General features: G+C 46.5%; 1 protein-coding gene across 1 annotated transcript in view; it reads left to right on the top strand.

Moving 5' to 3' along the window:
• The window catches only part of LOC115127709 (sushi, nidogen and EGF-like domain-containing protein 1), a 197,406-nt gene that overhangs the window by 57,189 nt on the left and 125,548 nt on the right, over nt 1-14,669 (top strand). Inside the window, exon 4 of the mRNA XM_065009494.1 lies at nt 2,865-3,027. Within this exon, the coding sequence (XP_064865566.1) occupies nt 2,865-3,027 (163 nt within the window). The remainder of the gene's footprint in view (nt 1-2,864; nt 3,028-14,669) is intronic.

Below are 14,669 nucleotides of genomic sequence, written 5' to 3'. Positions count from 1 at the left end.
AGTCCACCACCAAAAGGACATCCAGACAATTTGAGTCAACATGGGCCAGTCTCCCTGTGGAACGCTTTCGACACCTTGTAGAGTCCACGACCCGACGAATTCAGGCTGTTTTGAGGGGGGAAAGGGGGTGAGGAGGGGGGTGTTCCTACTGTTTAGTTTACTCAGTGTATAAGCAGTCTCATGAGTAAACAATAGAATGCTTCACCCGGATTTGAGCCTCTTAGGGGACTTGGAAATTTGAGATTGCGATTTCGGGTTGAATTAAAATTCTCAGACAACATGGCTGGTCATTGAGATCTTACTGTAAGCTTCCTTTGGAACCCACAGGCTTTCCTTTTCCGGTGGGAGTTTTCAGTGAGGTGTGTTTAGTAGTGTGTAATTAGAAGTGTATTCAGACAGCTCATAGACCGATAAGGCGATTTAGATTAAGTATCCCACTTGTTCTAAGGTCGTGACCCTGATGGCGCCCTATATTCCCTATAAAGTGCACTACTTTTGGACAGAACCTTACGGGGCCTTGGGACACAGATTAAAGAGATTCTCCAGTACTTTCATATGTATTTTTTTATGCCAGCAGTTCTGAAAGTAGCGCTCAGAAGCCAAAAGCGGTCCCCGAAAATTGCCTTAGGTAACATACCTGCAGATATGTACACCACATCGTTGCTCTCTCTCTCTCCCATCTCTCTCTCTCTCTCTCTCTCTCTGTCTCTCTCATTTCTCTCTCTCTCTCCCATCTCTCTCTCTCTCTCCCATCTCTCTCTCCCATCTCTCTCTCTCTCTCTCTCTTTCTCTCTCTCCCCATCTCTCGCTCTCTATCTTTGTCTCTCTGTCCCCATCTTTCTCTCTTGCCCCATCTCTCTCTCTCTCTCTCTCTCTCTCTCTCATCTCTCTCTCTTTCTCTCATTTCTCTCTCTCTCTCTCTCCCATCTCTCTCTCTCTCTCTCTCTCTCTCTCTCCCATCTCTCTCTCCCATCTCTCTCTCTCTCTCTCTCTCTCGCATCTCTTTCTCTCTCTCCCCATCTCTCGCTATCTATCTTTCTATCTCTTTCTCTCTCTCTTGTCCCATCTCTCTCTCTCTCTCTCTCTCTCTCTCTCTCTCTCTCTCTCTCTCTCTCTCTCTCTCTCGCTTTCTCTCAAGGTCAGCTAGGGGGCTGACCTGGAGTTGCTAGGGGGGAAAAATGTAGAGAAAATGTAGGGAGAATCGCACCGCTTCCAGAAAAACAATTGCTTTCAAACTAGGGATTTCATGGCTATTTGAGGTAATACTGTAATTCTGCTTCCAGATTATGCATATATAAACTACACATGGACATATCCCGCCCAAAGCGGGAGGTTTAAAAATACTAATAGTCGTCAAAGTTCCGTCCGGAGCATGACTTTAAGGGTGGTCCCTCTTCAGCATCACCCGGAGCATGTCTTTAAGGGTGGTCCCTCTTCAGCATCACCCGGAGCATGACTTTAAGGGTGGTCCCTCTTCAGCATCACCCGGAGCATGTCTTTAAGGGTGGTCTCTTCAGCATCACCCGGGACATGTCTTTAAGGGTGGTCCTTCTTCAGCATCACCCGGAGCATGTCTTTAAGGGTGGTCCTTCTTCAGCATCACCCGGAGCATGTCTTTAAGGGTGGTCCTTCAGCATCACCCGGGACATGTCTTTAAGGGTGGTCCTTCTTCAACATCACCCGGAGCATGTCTTTAAGGCTGGTCCTTCTTCAGCATCACCCGGAGCATGTCTTTAAGGGTGGTCTCTCTTCAGCATCACCCGGAGCATGTCTTTAAGGGTGGTCCTTCTTCAGCATCACCCGGAGCATGTCTTTAAGGGTGGTCCTTCAGCATCACCCGGGACATGTCTTTAAGGGTGGTCCTTCTTCAGCATCACCCGGAGAATGTCTTTAAGGGTGGTCTCTATTCAGCATCACCCGGAGCATGTCTTTAAGGGTGGTCCTTCTTCAGCATCACCCGGAGCATGTCTTTAAGGGTGGTCCTTCTTCAGCATCACCCAGAGCATGTCTTTAGGGGTGGTCTCTCTTCAGCATCACCCGGAGCATGTCTTTAAGGGTGGTCCCTCTTCAGCATCACCCGAAGCATGTCTTTAAGGGTGGTCTCTCTTCAGCATCACCCGGAGCATGTCTTTAAGGGTGGTCCTTCTTCAGCATCACCCGGAGCATGTCTTTAAGGGTGGTCTCTCTTCAGCATCACCCGGAGCATGTCTTTAAGGGTGGTCCCTCTTCAGCATCACCCGAAGCATGTCTTTAAGGGTGGTCTCTCTTCAGCATCACCCGAAGCATGTCTTTAAGGGTGGTCCTTCTTCAGCATCACCCGAAGCATGTCTTTAAGGGTTGTCTCTCTTCAGCATCACCCGGAGCATGTCTTTAAGGGTGGTCCTTCTTCAGCATCACCCGAAGCATGTCTTTAAGGATGGTCTCTTCAGCATCACCCGGAGCATGTCTTTAAGGGTGGTCCTTCTTCAGCATCACCCGAAGCATGTCTTTAAGGGTGGTCTCTCTTCAGCATCACCCGGGACATGTCTTTAAGGGTGGTCTCTCTTCAGCATCACCTGGAGCATGTCTTTAAGGGTGGTCCCTCTTCAGCATCACCCGGAGCATGTCTTTAAGGGTGGTCCCTCTTCAGCATCACCCGGGACATGTCTTTAAGGGTGGTCCCTCTTCAGCATCACCCGGGCATGTCTTTAAGGGTGGTCTCTCTTCAGCATCACCCGGAGCATGTCTTTAAGGGTGGTCCTTCTTCAGCATCACCCGAAGCATGTCTTTAAGGGTGGTCTCTCTTCAGCATCACCCGGGACATGTCTTTAAGGGTGGTCTCTCTTCAGCATCACTCTAAACTGTAACTCAGTGTCTACTCCTAGGCAGGTTTTAACGCTGGCGACGGGAAACGCTACTTCAACATCCCGGGGTCTCGTACTGATGATGTCGTGGATGTGGAGGGAACCACCAACGTGGGTTACCCCGGGAGATGGGTGTTCCGGATCGACAATGTCCAGGTGGAGGTGGGCGGATGTAACGACTCCGGTAAGATGGAGGAGGGATATTTAGACATTATGATAAAAATACAAATAAAAATTAAGTGTGTTGTGACGTTGTTAAATGCACTTTAATATAATTGTGAGATGATTGTGATTTGATTTGACACAACATTCGTCTGATGTACCCTATCCTCCATTGTCTTAGCTGGACTAGCGTATTGTAGGACTGACTCTGCATGAGACTAGGATTGACTCTGCATGGCGTATGGGACTAGGATTGACTCTGCATGGCGTATTGTAGGACTGACTCTGCATGGCGTATGGGACTAGGATTGACTCTGCATTGCGTATTGTAGGACTGACTCTGCATGGCGTATTGTAGGACTGACTCTGCATGGCGTATGGGACTAGGATTGACTCTGGATGGCGTATGGGACTAGGATTGACTCTGCATGATGTATGAGACTAGGACTGACTCTGCATGGCGTATGGGACTAGGATTGACTCTGCATGGCGTATGGGACTAGGGTTGATTCTGCATGGCGTATGGGACTAGGATTGACTCTGCATGATGTATGAGACTAGGACTGACTCTGCATGACGTATGGGACTAGGACTGACTCTGCATGACGTATGGGACTAGGACTGACTCTGCATGATGTATGAGACTAGGACTGACTCTGCATGACGTATGGGACTAGGACTGACTCTGCATGGCGTATTGTAGGACTGACTCTGCATGGCGTATGGGACTAGGACTGACTCTGCATGGTGTATGGGACTAGGACTGACTCTGCATGACGTATGGGACTAGGACTGACTCTGCATGACGTATGAGACTAGGACTGACTCTGCATGACGTATGGGACTAGGACTGACTCTGCATGACGTATGGGACTAGGATTGACTCTGCATGGCGTATGGGACTAGGGTTGATTCTGCATGGCGTATGGGACTAGGATTGACTCTGCATGATGTATGAGACTAGGACTGACTCTGCATGACGTATGGGACTAGGACTGACTCTGCATGACGTATGGGACTAGGACTGACTCTGCATGATGTATGAGACTAGGACTGACTCTGCATGACGTATGGGACTAGGATTGACTCTGCATGGCGTATTGTAGGACTGACTGCATGGCGTATGGGACTAGGACTGACTCTGCATGGTGTATGGGACTAGGACTGACTCTGCATGACGTATGGGACTAGGACTGACTCTGCATGACGTATGAGACTAGGACTGACTCTGCATGACGTATGGGACTAGGACTGACTCTGCATGACGTATGGGACTAGGACTGACTCTGCATGACGTATGAGACTAGGGTTGACTCTGCATGGCGTATGAGACTAGGACTGACTCTGCATGACGTATGAGACTAGGACTGTGAAGCTGCATGACTTCTCGCCTCACTAACTAGGTCTTCTATCTCTCCTCCTCACTAACTAGCTGTTCTCTCTCTCTCCTCCTCACTAACTACCTGTTCTCTCTCTCCTCCTCACTAACTAGCTGTTCTATCTCTCCTCCTCACTAACTAGCTGTTCTCTGTATCTCCTCCTCACTAACTAGCTGTTCTCTCTCTCTCTCTCTCTCTTCCTCACTAACTAGCTGTTCTATCTCTCCTCCTCACTAACTAGCTGTTCTCTGTATCTCCTCCTCACTAACTAGCTGTTCTCTCTCTCTCTCTCTCTCTTCCTCACTAACTAGCTGTTCTCTCTCTCTCCTCCTCACTAACTAGCTGTTCTCTCTCTCCTCCTCACTAACTAGCTGTTCTCTCTCTCCTCCTCACTAACTAGCTGTTCTTTCTCTCCTCCTCACTAACTAGCTGTTCTCTCTCTCCTCCTCACTAACTAGCTGTTCTCTCTCTCCTCCTCACTAACTAGCTGTTCTCTCTCTCCCCTCACTAACTAGCTGTTCTCTCTCTCTCCTCCTCACTAACTAGCTGTTCTCTCTCTCTCCTCCTCACTAACTAGCTGTTCTCTCTCTCTCCTCCTCACTAACTAGCTGATCTATCTCTCTCTCTCTCCTCCTCACTAACTAGCTGTTCTATCTCCCCTCCTCACTAACTAGCTGCTCTCTCTCTCTCATCCTCACTAACTAGCTGTTCTATCTCCCCTCCTCACTAACTAGCTGTTCTCTCTCTCTTCCTCACTAACTAGCTGTTCTATCTCTCCTCCTCACTAACTAGCTGTTCTATCTCTCCTCCTCACTAACTAGCTGTTCTATCTCTCTCTCCTCCTCAATAACTAGCTGTTCTTTCTCTCCTCCTCACTAACTAGCTGTTGTTTCTCTCTCCTCCTCACTAACTAGCTGTTCTATCTCTCTCTCCTCCTCACTAACTAGCTGTTCTTTCTCTCCTCCTCACTAACTAGCTGTTGTTTCTCTCTCCTCCTCACTAACTAGCTGTTGTTTCTCTCTCCTACTCACTAACTAGTTGTTATCTCTCTCCTCCTCACTAACTAGCTGTTCTCTCTCTCCTCCTCACTAACTAGCTGTTCTTTTTGTCTCCTCCTCACTAACTAGCTGTTCTATCTCTCCTCCTCACTAACTAGCTGTTCTCTCTCTCTCTCCTCCTCACTAACTAGCTGTTCTATCTCTCCTCCTCACTAACTAGTTGTTCTCTCTCTCCTCCTCACTAACTAGCTGTTCTTTTTGTCTCCTCCTCACTAACTAGATGTTCTATCTCTCCTCCTCACTAACTAGTTGTTCTCTCCTCCTCACTAACTAGTTGTTCTATCTCTCATCCTCACTAACTAGTTGTTCTCTCTCCTCCTCACTAACTAGATGTTCTATCTCTCCTCCTCACTAACTAGTTGTTCTCTCTCCTCCTCACTAACTAGCTGTTCTTTTTGTCTCCTCCTCACTAACTATATGTTCTATCTCTCCTCCTCACTAACTAGTTGTTCTCTTTCTCCTCCTCACTAACTAGCTGTTCTTTTTGTCTCCTCCTCACTAACTAGATGTTCTATCTCTCCTCCTCACTGACTAGTTGTTCTCTCTCTCCTCCTCACTAACTAGATGTTCTATCTCTCCTCCTCACTGACTAGTTGTTCTCTCTCTCCTCTTCACTAACTAGCTGTTCTATCTCTCCTCCTCAATAACTAGCTGTTCTCTGTATCTCCTCCTCACTAACTAGCTGTTCTCTCTCTTTCTTCCTCACTAACTAGCTGTTCTCTCTCTCTCTTCCTCACTAACTAGCTGTTCTCTCTCTCCTCCTCACTAACTAGCTGTTCTCTCTCCCCTCCTCACTAACTAGTTGTTTTATCTCTCCTCCTCACTAACTAGCTGTTCTATCTCCCCTCCTCACTAACTAGCTGTTCTTTCTCTCTCTCCTCCTCACTAACTAGCTGTTCTATCTCTCCTCCTCACTAACTAGCTGTTCTTTCTCTCCCCTCCTCACTAACTAGCTGTTCTATCTCTCCTCCTCACTAACTAGTTGTTCTATCTCTCCTCCTCACTAACTAGCTGTTCTATCTCTCCTCCTCACTAACTAGCTGTTCTATCTCTCCTCCTCACTAACTAGCTGTTCTCTCTCTCTCCTCTTCATTAACTAGCTGTTCTCTCTCTCTCTCCTCCTCACTAACTAGCTGTTCTATCTCTCCTCCTCACTAACTAGCTGTTCTTTCTCTCCCCTCCTCACTAACTAACTGTTCTATCTCTCCTCCTCACTAACTAGCTGTTCTATCTCTCCTCCTCACTAACTAGCTGTTCTCTCTCTCCTCCTCACTAACTAGCTGTTCTCTCTCTCCTCCTCACTAACTAGCTGGTCTCTCTCTCTCTCTCCTCCTCACTAACTAGCTGTTCTTTCTCTCCCCTCCTCACTAACTAGCTGTTCTTTCTCTCTCCTCCTCACTAACTAGCTGTTCTATCTCTCCTCCACACTAACTAGCTGTTCTATCTCTCCTCCTCACTAACTAGCTGTTCTTTCTGTCTCCTCCTGACTAACTAGCTGGTCTCCCTCTCTCCTCCTCACTAACTAACTGTTTTGTCTCTCCTCCTCACTAACTAGCTGTTATCTCTCTCCTCCTCACTAACTAGCTGGTCTCTCTCTCTCCTCCTCACTAACTAGCTGTTCTGTCTCTCCTCCTCACTAACTAGCTGTTCTCTCTCTCCTCCTCACTAACAAGATGTACTGTCTCTCCTCCTCACTAACTAGCTGTTCTCTCTCTCTCTCCTCCTCACTAACTAGCTGTTCTCTCTCTCTCCTCCTCACTAACTAGCTGTTCTCTCTCTCTCTCCTCCTCACTAACTAGCTGTTCTCTCTCTCTCTCCTCCTCACTAACTAGCTGTTCTATCTCTCCTCCTCACTAACTAGCTGTTCTCTCTCTCCTCCTCCTCACTAACTAGCTGTTCTCTCTCTCCTCCTCACTAACTAGCTGTTCTCTCTCTCCTCCTCACTAACTAGCTGTTCTCATTCTCTCCTCCTCACTAACTAGCTGTTCTCTCTCTCTCTCCTCCTCACTAACTAGCTGTTCTCTCTCTCTCTCCTCCTCACTAACTAGCTGTTCTCTCTCTCCTCCTCACTAACTAGCTGTTATATCTCTCCTCCTCACTAACTAGCTGTTCTCATTCTCTCCTCCTCACTAACTAGCTGTTCTCTCTCTCCTCCTCACTAACTAGCTGTTATCTCTCTCCTCCTCACTAACTAGCTGTTCTCTCTCTCCTCCTCACTAACTAGCTGTTATCTCTCTCCTCCTCACTAACTAGCTGTTCTCTCTCTCCTCCTCACTAACTAGCTGTTATCTCTCTCTCCTCACTAACTAGATGCTATTTCTCTCTCCTCCTCACTAACTAGCTGTTCTCTCTCTCTCTCTCCTCCTCACTAACTAGCTGTTCTCTCTCATCCTCACTAACTAGCTGTTCTCTCTCTCTCCTCCTCACTAACTAGTTGTTCTCTCTCTCTCTCCTCCTCACTAACTAGCTGTTCTCTCTCTCTCCTCCTCACTAACTAGCTGTTCTCTCTCTCCTCCTCACTAACTAGCTGTTCTCTCTCTCCTCCTCACTAACTAGCTGTTCTCTCTCTCTCTCTCCTCCTCCTCACTAACTAGCTGTTCTCTCTCTCTCCTCCTCACTAACTAGCTGTTCTCTCTCTCTCTCTCCTCCTCCTCACTAACTAGCTGTTCTCTCTCTCTCCTCCTCACTAACTAGCTGTTCTCTCTCTCATCCTGACTAACTAGCTGTTCTCTCTCTCCTCCTCACTAACTAGTTGTTCTCTCTCCCCTCCTCACTAACTATCTGTTCTCTCTCTCTCCTCCTCACTAACTAGCTGTTCTCTCTCCTCCTCACTAACTAGCTGTTCTCTCTCTCTCCTCCTCACTAACTAGCTGTTCTCTCTCTCTCTCCTCCTCACTAACTAGCTGTTCTCTCTCTCTCCCCCTCACTAACTAGCTGTTCTCTCTCTCTCCTCTTCACTAACTAGATGTTTTGTCTCTCCCCTCCTCACTAACTAGCTGGTCTCTGTTTCTCCTCCTCACTAACTAGCTGTTCTCTCTCTCTCCTCACTAACTAGCTGTTCTCATTCTCTCCTCCTCACTAACTAGCTGTTCTCTCTCTCTCTCCTCCTCACTAACTAGCTGTTCTCTCTCTCTCCTCCTCACTAACTAGCTGTTCTCTCTCTCCTCCTCACTAACTAGCTGTTCTCTCTCTCCTCCTCACTAACTAGCTGTTCTCTCTCTCCTCCTCACTAACTAGCTGTTCTCTCTCTCTCCTCCCTCACTAACTAGCTGTTCTCTCTCTCTCTCCCCCTCACTAACTAGCTGTTCTCTCTCTCTCCTCCTCACTAACTAGTTGTTATCTCTCTCCTCCTCACTAACTAGCTGTTCTCTCTCTCCTCCTCACTAACTAGCTGTTATTTTTGTCTCCTCCTCACTTAGCTGTTCTATCTCTCCTCCTCACTAACTAGCTGTTCTCTCTCTCTCTCCTCCTCACTAACTAGCTGTTCTATCTCTCCTCCTCACTAACTAGTTGTTCTCTCTCTCCTCCTCACTAACTAGCTGTTCTTTTTGTCTCCTCCTCACTAACTAGCTGTTCTATCTCTCCTCCTCACTAACTAGCTGTTCTCTCTCTCTCCTCCTCACTAACTAGCTGTTCTATCTCTCCTCCTCACTAACTAGTTGTTCTCTCTCTCCTCCTCACTAACTAGCTGTTCTTTTTGTCTCCTCCTCACTAACTAGATGTTCTATCTCTCCTCCTCACTAACTAGCTGTTCTTTTTGTCTCCTCCTCACTAACTAGCTGTTCTATCTCTCCTCCTCACTAACTAGCTGTTCTCTCTCTCTCCTCCTCACTAACTAGCTGTTCTATCTCTCCTCCTCACTAACTAGTTGTTCTCTCTCTCCTCCTCACTAACTAGCTGTTCTTTTTGTCTCCTCCTCACTAACTAGATGTTCTATCTCTCCTCCTCACTAACTAGTTGTTCTCTCCTCCTCACTAACTAGTTGTTCTATCTCTCATCCTCACTAACTAGTTGTTCTCTCTCCTCCTCACTAACTAGATGTTCTATCTCTCCTCCTCACTAACTAGTTGTTCTCTATCTCCTCCTCACTAACTAGCTGTTCTTTTTGTCTCCTCCTCACTAACTAGATGTTCTATCTCTCCTCCTCACTGACTAGTTGTTCTCTCTCTCCTCCTCACTAACTAGATGTTCTATCTCTCCCTCCTCACTGACTAGTTGTTCTCTCTCTCCTCCTCACTAACTAGCTGTTCTATCTCTCCTCCTCAATAACTAGCTGTTCTCTGTATCTCCTCCTCACTAACTAGCTGTTCTCTCTCTTTCTTCCTCACTAACTAGCTGTTCTCTCTCTCTCTTCCTCACTAACTAGCTGTTCTCTCTCTCCTCCTCACTAACTAGCTGTTCTCTCTCCCCTCCTCACTAACTAGTTGTTTTATCTCTCCTCCTCACTAACTAGCTGTTCTATCTCCCCTCCTCACTAACTAGCTGTTCTTTCTCTCTCTCCTCCTCACTAACTAGCTGTTCTATCTCTCCTCCTCACTAACTAGCTGTTCTTTCTCTCCCCTCCTCACTAACTAGCTGTTCTCTCTCTCCTCCTCACTAACTAGCTGTTCTCTCTCTCCTCCTCACTAACTAGCTGTTCTCTCTCTCTCTCCTCCTCACTAACTAGCTGTTCTCTCTCTCTCTCCCCCTCACTAACTAGCTGTTCTCTCTCTCTCTCCTCCTCACTAACTAGTTGTTATCTCTCTCCTCCTCACTAACTAGCTGTTCTCTCTCTCCTCCTCACTAACTAGCTGTTATTTTTGTCTCCTCCTCACTAACTAGCTGTTCTATCTCTCCTCCTCACTAACTAGCTGTTCTCTCTCTCTCTCCTCCTCACTAACTAGCTGTTCTATCTCTCCTCCTCACTAACTAGTTGTTCTCTCTCTCCTCCTCACTAACTAGCTGTTCTTTTTGTCTCCTCCTCACTAACTAGATGTTCTATCTCTCCTCCTCACTAACTAGTTGTTCTCTCCTCCTCACTAACTAGTTGTTCTATCTCTCATCCTCACTAACTAGTTGTTCTCTCTCCTCCTCACTAACTAGATGTTCTCTCTCTCCTCCTCACTAACTAGCTGTTCTTTTTGTCTCCTCCTCACTAACTAGCTGTTCTATCTCTCCTCCTCACTAACTAGCTGTTCTCTCTCTCTCCTCCTCACTAACTAGCTGTTCTATCTCTCCTCCTCACTAACTAGTTGTTCTCTCTCTCCTCCTCACTAACTAGCTGTTCTTTTTGTCTCCTCCTCACTAACTAGATGTTCTATCTCTCCTCCTCACTAACTAGTTGTTCTCTCCTCCTCACTAACTAGTTGTTATATCTCTCATCCTCACTAACTAGTTGTTCTCTCTCCTCCTCACTAACTAGATGTTCTATCTCTCCTCCTCACTAACTAGTTGTTCTCTATCTCCTCCTCACTAACTAGCTGTTCTTTTTGTCTCCTCCTCACTAACTAGATGTTCTATCTCTCCTCCTCACTGACTAGTTGTTCTCTCTCTCCTCCTCACTAACTAGATGTTCTATCTCTCCCTCCTCACTGACTAGTTGTTCTCTCTCTCCTCCTCACTAACTAGCTGTTCTATCTCTCCTCCTCAATAACTAGCTGTTCTCTGTATCTCCTCCTCACTAACTAGCTGTTCTCTCTTTTCTTCCTCACTAACTAGCTGTTCTCTCTCTCTCTTCCTCACTAACTAGCTGTTCTCTCTCTCCTCCTCACTAACTAGCTGTTCTCTCTCCCTCCTCACTAACTAGTTGTTTTATCTCTCCTCCTCACTAACTAGCTGTTCTATCTCTGTTCCTCCTCACTAACTAGCTGTTCTTTCTCTCTCTCCTCCTCACTAACTAGCTGTTCTATCTCTCCTCCTCACTAACTAGCTGTTCTTTCTCTCCCCTCCTCACTAACTAGCTGTTCTATCTCTCCTCCTCACTAACTAGTTGTTCTATCTCTCCTCCTCACTAACTAGCTGTTCTATCTCTCCTCCTCACTAACTAGCTGTTCTATCTCTCCTCCTCACTAACTAGCTGTTCTCTCTCTCTCCTCACTAACTAGCTGTTCTCTCTCTCTCCTCCTCACTAACTAGCTGTTCTATCTCTCCTCCTCACTAACTAGCTGTTCTTTCTCTCCCCTCCTCACTAACTAACTGTTCTATCTCTCTCTCCTCACTAACTAGCTGTTCTATCTCCCTCCTCACTAACTAGCTGTTCTATCTCTCCCCCTCACTAACTAGCTGTTCTATCTCTCCTCCTCACTAACTAGCTGTTCTCTCTCTCCTCCTCACTAACTAGCTGTTCTCTCTCTCCTCCTCACTAACTAGCTGGTCTCTCTCTCTCTCTCCTCCTCACTAACTAGCTGTTATATCTCTCCTCCTCACTAACTAGCTGTTCTCATTCTCTCCTCCTCACTAACTAGCTGTTCTCTCTCTCCTCCTCACTAACTAGCTGTTATCTCTCTCTCCTCACTAACTAGCTGTTCTCTCTCTCCTCCTCACTAACTAGCTGTTATCTCTCTCTCCTCACTAACTAGATGTATTTCTCTCTCCTCCTCACTAACTAGCTGTTCTCTCTCTCTCACTCTAGTTGTTCTCACTAACTAGCTGTTCTCTCTCCTCCTCACTAACTAGCTGTTCTCTCTCTCTCACTAACTAGCTCCTCACTAACTAGCTGTTCTCTCTCTCTCTCCTCCTCACTAACTAGCTGTTCTCTCTCTCTCCTCCTCACTAACTAGATGTTCTCTCTCTCCTCCTCACTAACTAGATGTTCTCTCTCTCCTCCTCACTAACTAGCTGTTCTCTCTCTCCTCCTCACTAACTAGCTGTTCTCTCTCTCCTCCTCACTAACTAGCTGTTCTCTCTCTCCTCCTCACTAACTAGCTGTTCTCTCTCTCTCTCTCCTCCTCACTAACTAGCTGTTCTCTCTCTCTCTCCCCCTCACTAACTAGCTGTTCTCTCTCTCTCCTCCTCACTAACTAGTTGTTATCTCTCTCCTCCTCACTAACTAGCTGTTCTCTCTCTCCTCCTCACTAACTAGCTGTTATTTTTGTCTCCTCCTCACTAACTAGCTGTTCTATCTCTCCTCCTCACTAACTAGCTGTTCTCTCTCTCTCCTCCTCACTAACTAGCTGTTCTATCTCTCCTCCTCACTAACTAGCTGTTCTCTCTCTCTCTCCTCCTCACTAACTAGCTGTTCTTTTTGTCTCCTCCTCACTAACTAGATGTTCTATCTCTCCTCCTCACTAACTAGTTGTTCTCTCCTCCTCACTAACTAGTTGTTCTATCTCTCATCCTCACTAACTAGTTGTTCTCTCTCCTCCTCACTAACTAGATGTTCTATCTCTCCTCCTCACTAACTAGTTGTTCTCTCTCCTCCTCACTAACTAGCTGTTCTTTTTGTCTCCTCCTCACTAACTAGATGTTCTATCTCTCCTCCTCACTAACTAGTTGTTCTCTATCTCCTCCTCACTAACTAGCTGTTATTTTTGTCTCCTCCTCACTAACTAGATGTTCTATCTCTCCTCCTCACTGACTAGTTGTTCTCTCTCTCCTCCTCACTAACTAGATGTTCTATCTCTCCCTCCTCACTGACTAGTTGTTCTCTCTCTCCTCCTCACTAACTAGCTGTTTTCTCTCTCCTCCTCAATAACTAGCTGTTCTCTGTATCTCCTCCTCACTAACTAGCTGTTCTCTCTCTTTCTTCCTCACTAACTAGCTGTTCTCTCTCTCTCTTCCTCACTAACTAGCTGTTCTCTCTCTCCTCCTCACTAACTAGCTGTTCTCTCTCTCTCTCCTCCTCACTAACTAGCTGTTCTCTCTCTCTCTCCCCCTCACTAACTAGCTGTTCTCTCTCTCTCCTCCTCACTAACTAGTTGTTATCTCTCTCCTCCTCACTAACTAGCTGTTCTCTCTCTCCTCCTCACTAACTAGCTGTTCTTTTTGTCTCCTCCTCACTAACTAGCTGTTCTATCTCTCCTCCTCACTAACTAGCTGTTCTCTCTCTCTCCTCCTCACTAACTAGCTGTTCTATCTCTCCTCCTCACTAACTAGTTGTTCTCTCTCTCCTCCTCACTAACTAGCTGTTCTTTTTGTCTCCTCCTCACTAACTAGATGTTCTATCTCTCCTCCTCACTAACTAGTTGTTCTCTCCTCCTCACTAACTAGTTGTTCTATCTCTCATCCTCACTAACTAGTTGTTCTCTCTCCTCCTCACTAACTAGATGTTCTATCTCTCCTCCTCACTAACTAGTTGTTCTCTCTCCTCCTCACTAACTAGCTGTTCTTTTTGTCTCCTCCTCACTAACTAGATGTTCTATCTCTCCTCCTCACTAACTAGTTGTTCTCTATCTCCTCCTCACTAACTAGCTGTTATTTTTGTCTCCTCCTCACTAACTAGATGTTCTATCTCTCCTCCTCACTGACTAGTTGTTCTCTCTCTCCTCCTCACTAACTAGATGTTCTATCTCTCCCTCCTCACTGACTAGTTGTTCTCTCTCTCCTCCTCACTAACTAGCTGTTTTCTCTCTCCTCCTCAATAACTAGCTGTTCTCTGTATCTCCTCCTCACTAACTAGCTGTTCTCTCTCTTTCTTCCTCACTAACTAGCTGTTCTCTCTCTCTCTTCCTCACTAACTAGCTGTTCTCTCTCTCCTCCTCACTAACTAGCTGTTCTCTCTCCCCTCCTCACTAACTAGTTGTTTTATCTCTCCTCCTCACTAACTAGCTGTTCTATCTCCCCTCCTCACTAACTAGCTGTTCTTTCTCTCTCTCCTCCTCACTAACTAGCTGTTCTATCTCTCCTCCTCACTAACTAGCTGTTCTTTCTCTCCCCTCCTCACTAACTAGCTGTTCTATATCTCCTCCTCACTAACTAGTTGTTCTATCTCTCCTCCTCACTAACTAGCTGTTCTATCTCTCCTCCTCACTAACTAGCTGTTCTATCTCTCCTCCTCACTAACTAGCTGTTCTCTCTCTCTCTCCTCTTCATTAACTAGCTGTTCTCTCTCTCTCTCCTCCTCACTAACTAGCTGTTCTATCTCTCCTCCTCACTAACTAGCTGTTCTTTCTCTCCCCTCCTCACTAACTAGCTGTTCTATCTCTCCCCTCCTCACTAACTAACTGTTCTATCTCTCCTCCTCACTAACTAGCTGTTCTATCTCTCTCACTCCTCACTAACTAGCTGTTCTCTCTCTCCTCCTCACTAAC

The sequence above is a fragment of the Oncorhynchus nerka genome, linkage group LG25 (assembly GCF_034236695.1).
Source record: "Oncorhynchus nerka isolate Pitt River linkage group LG25, Oner_Uvic_2.0, whole genome shotgun sequence".
Classification (NCBI taxonomy): domain Eukaryota; kingdom Metazoa; phylum Chordata; class Actinopteri; order Salmoniformes; family Salmonidae; genus Oncorhynchus; species Oncorhynchus nerka.
This window is presented reverse-complemented; position numbering and strand designations above follow the sequence as displayed.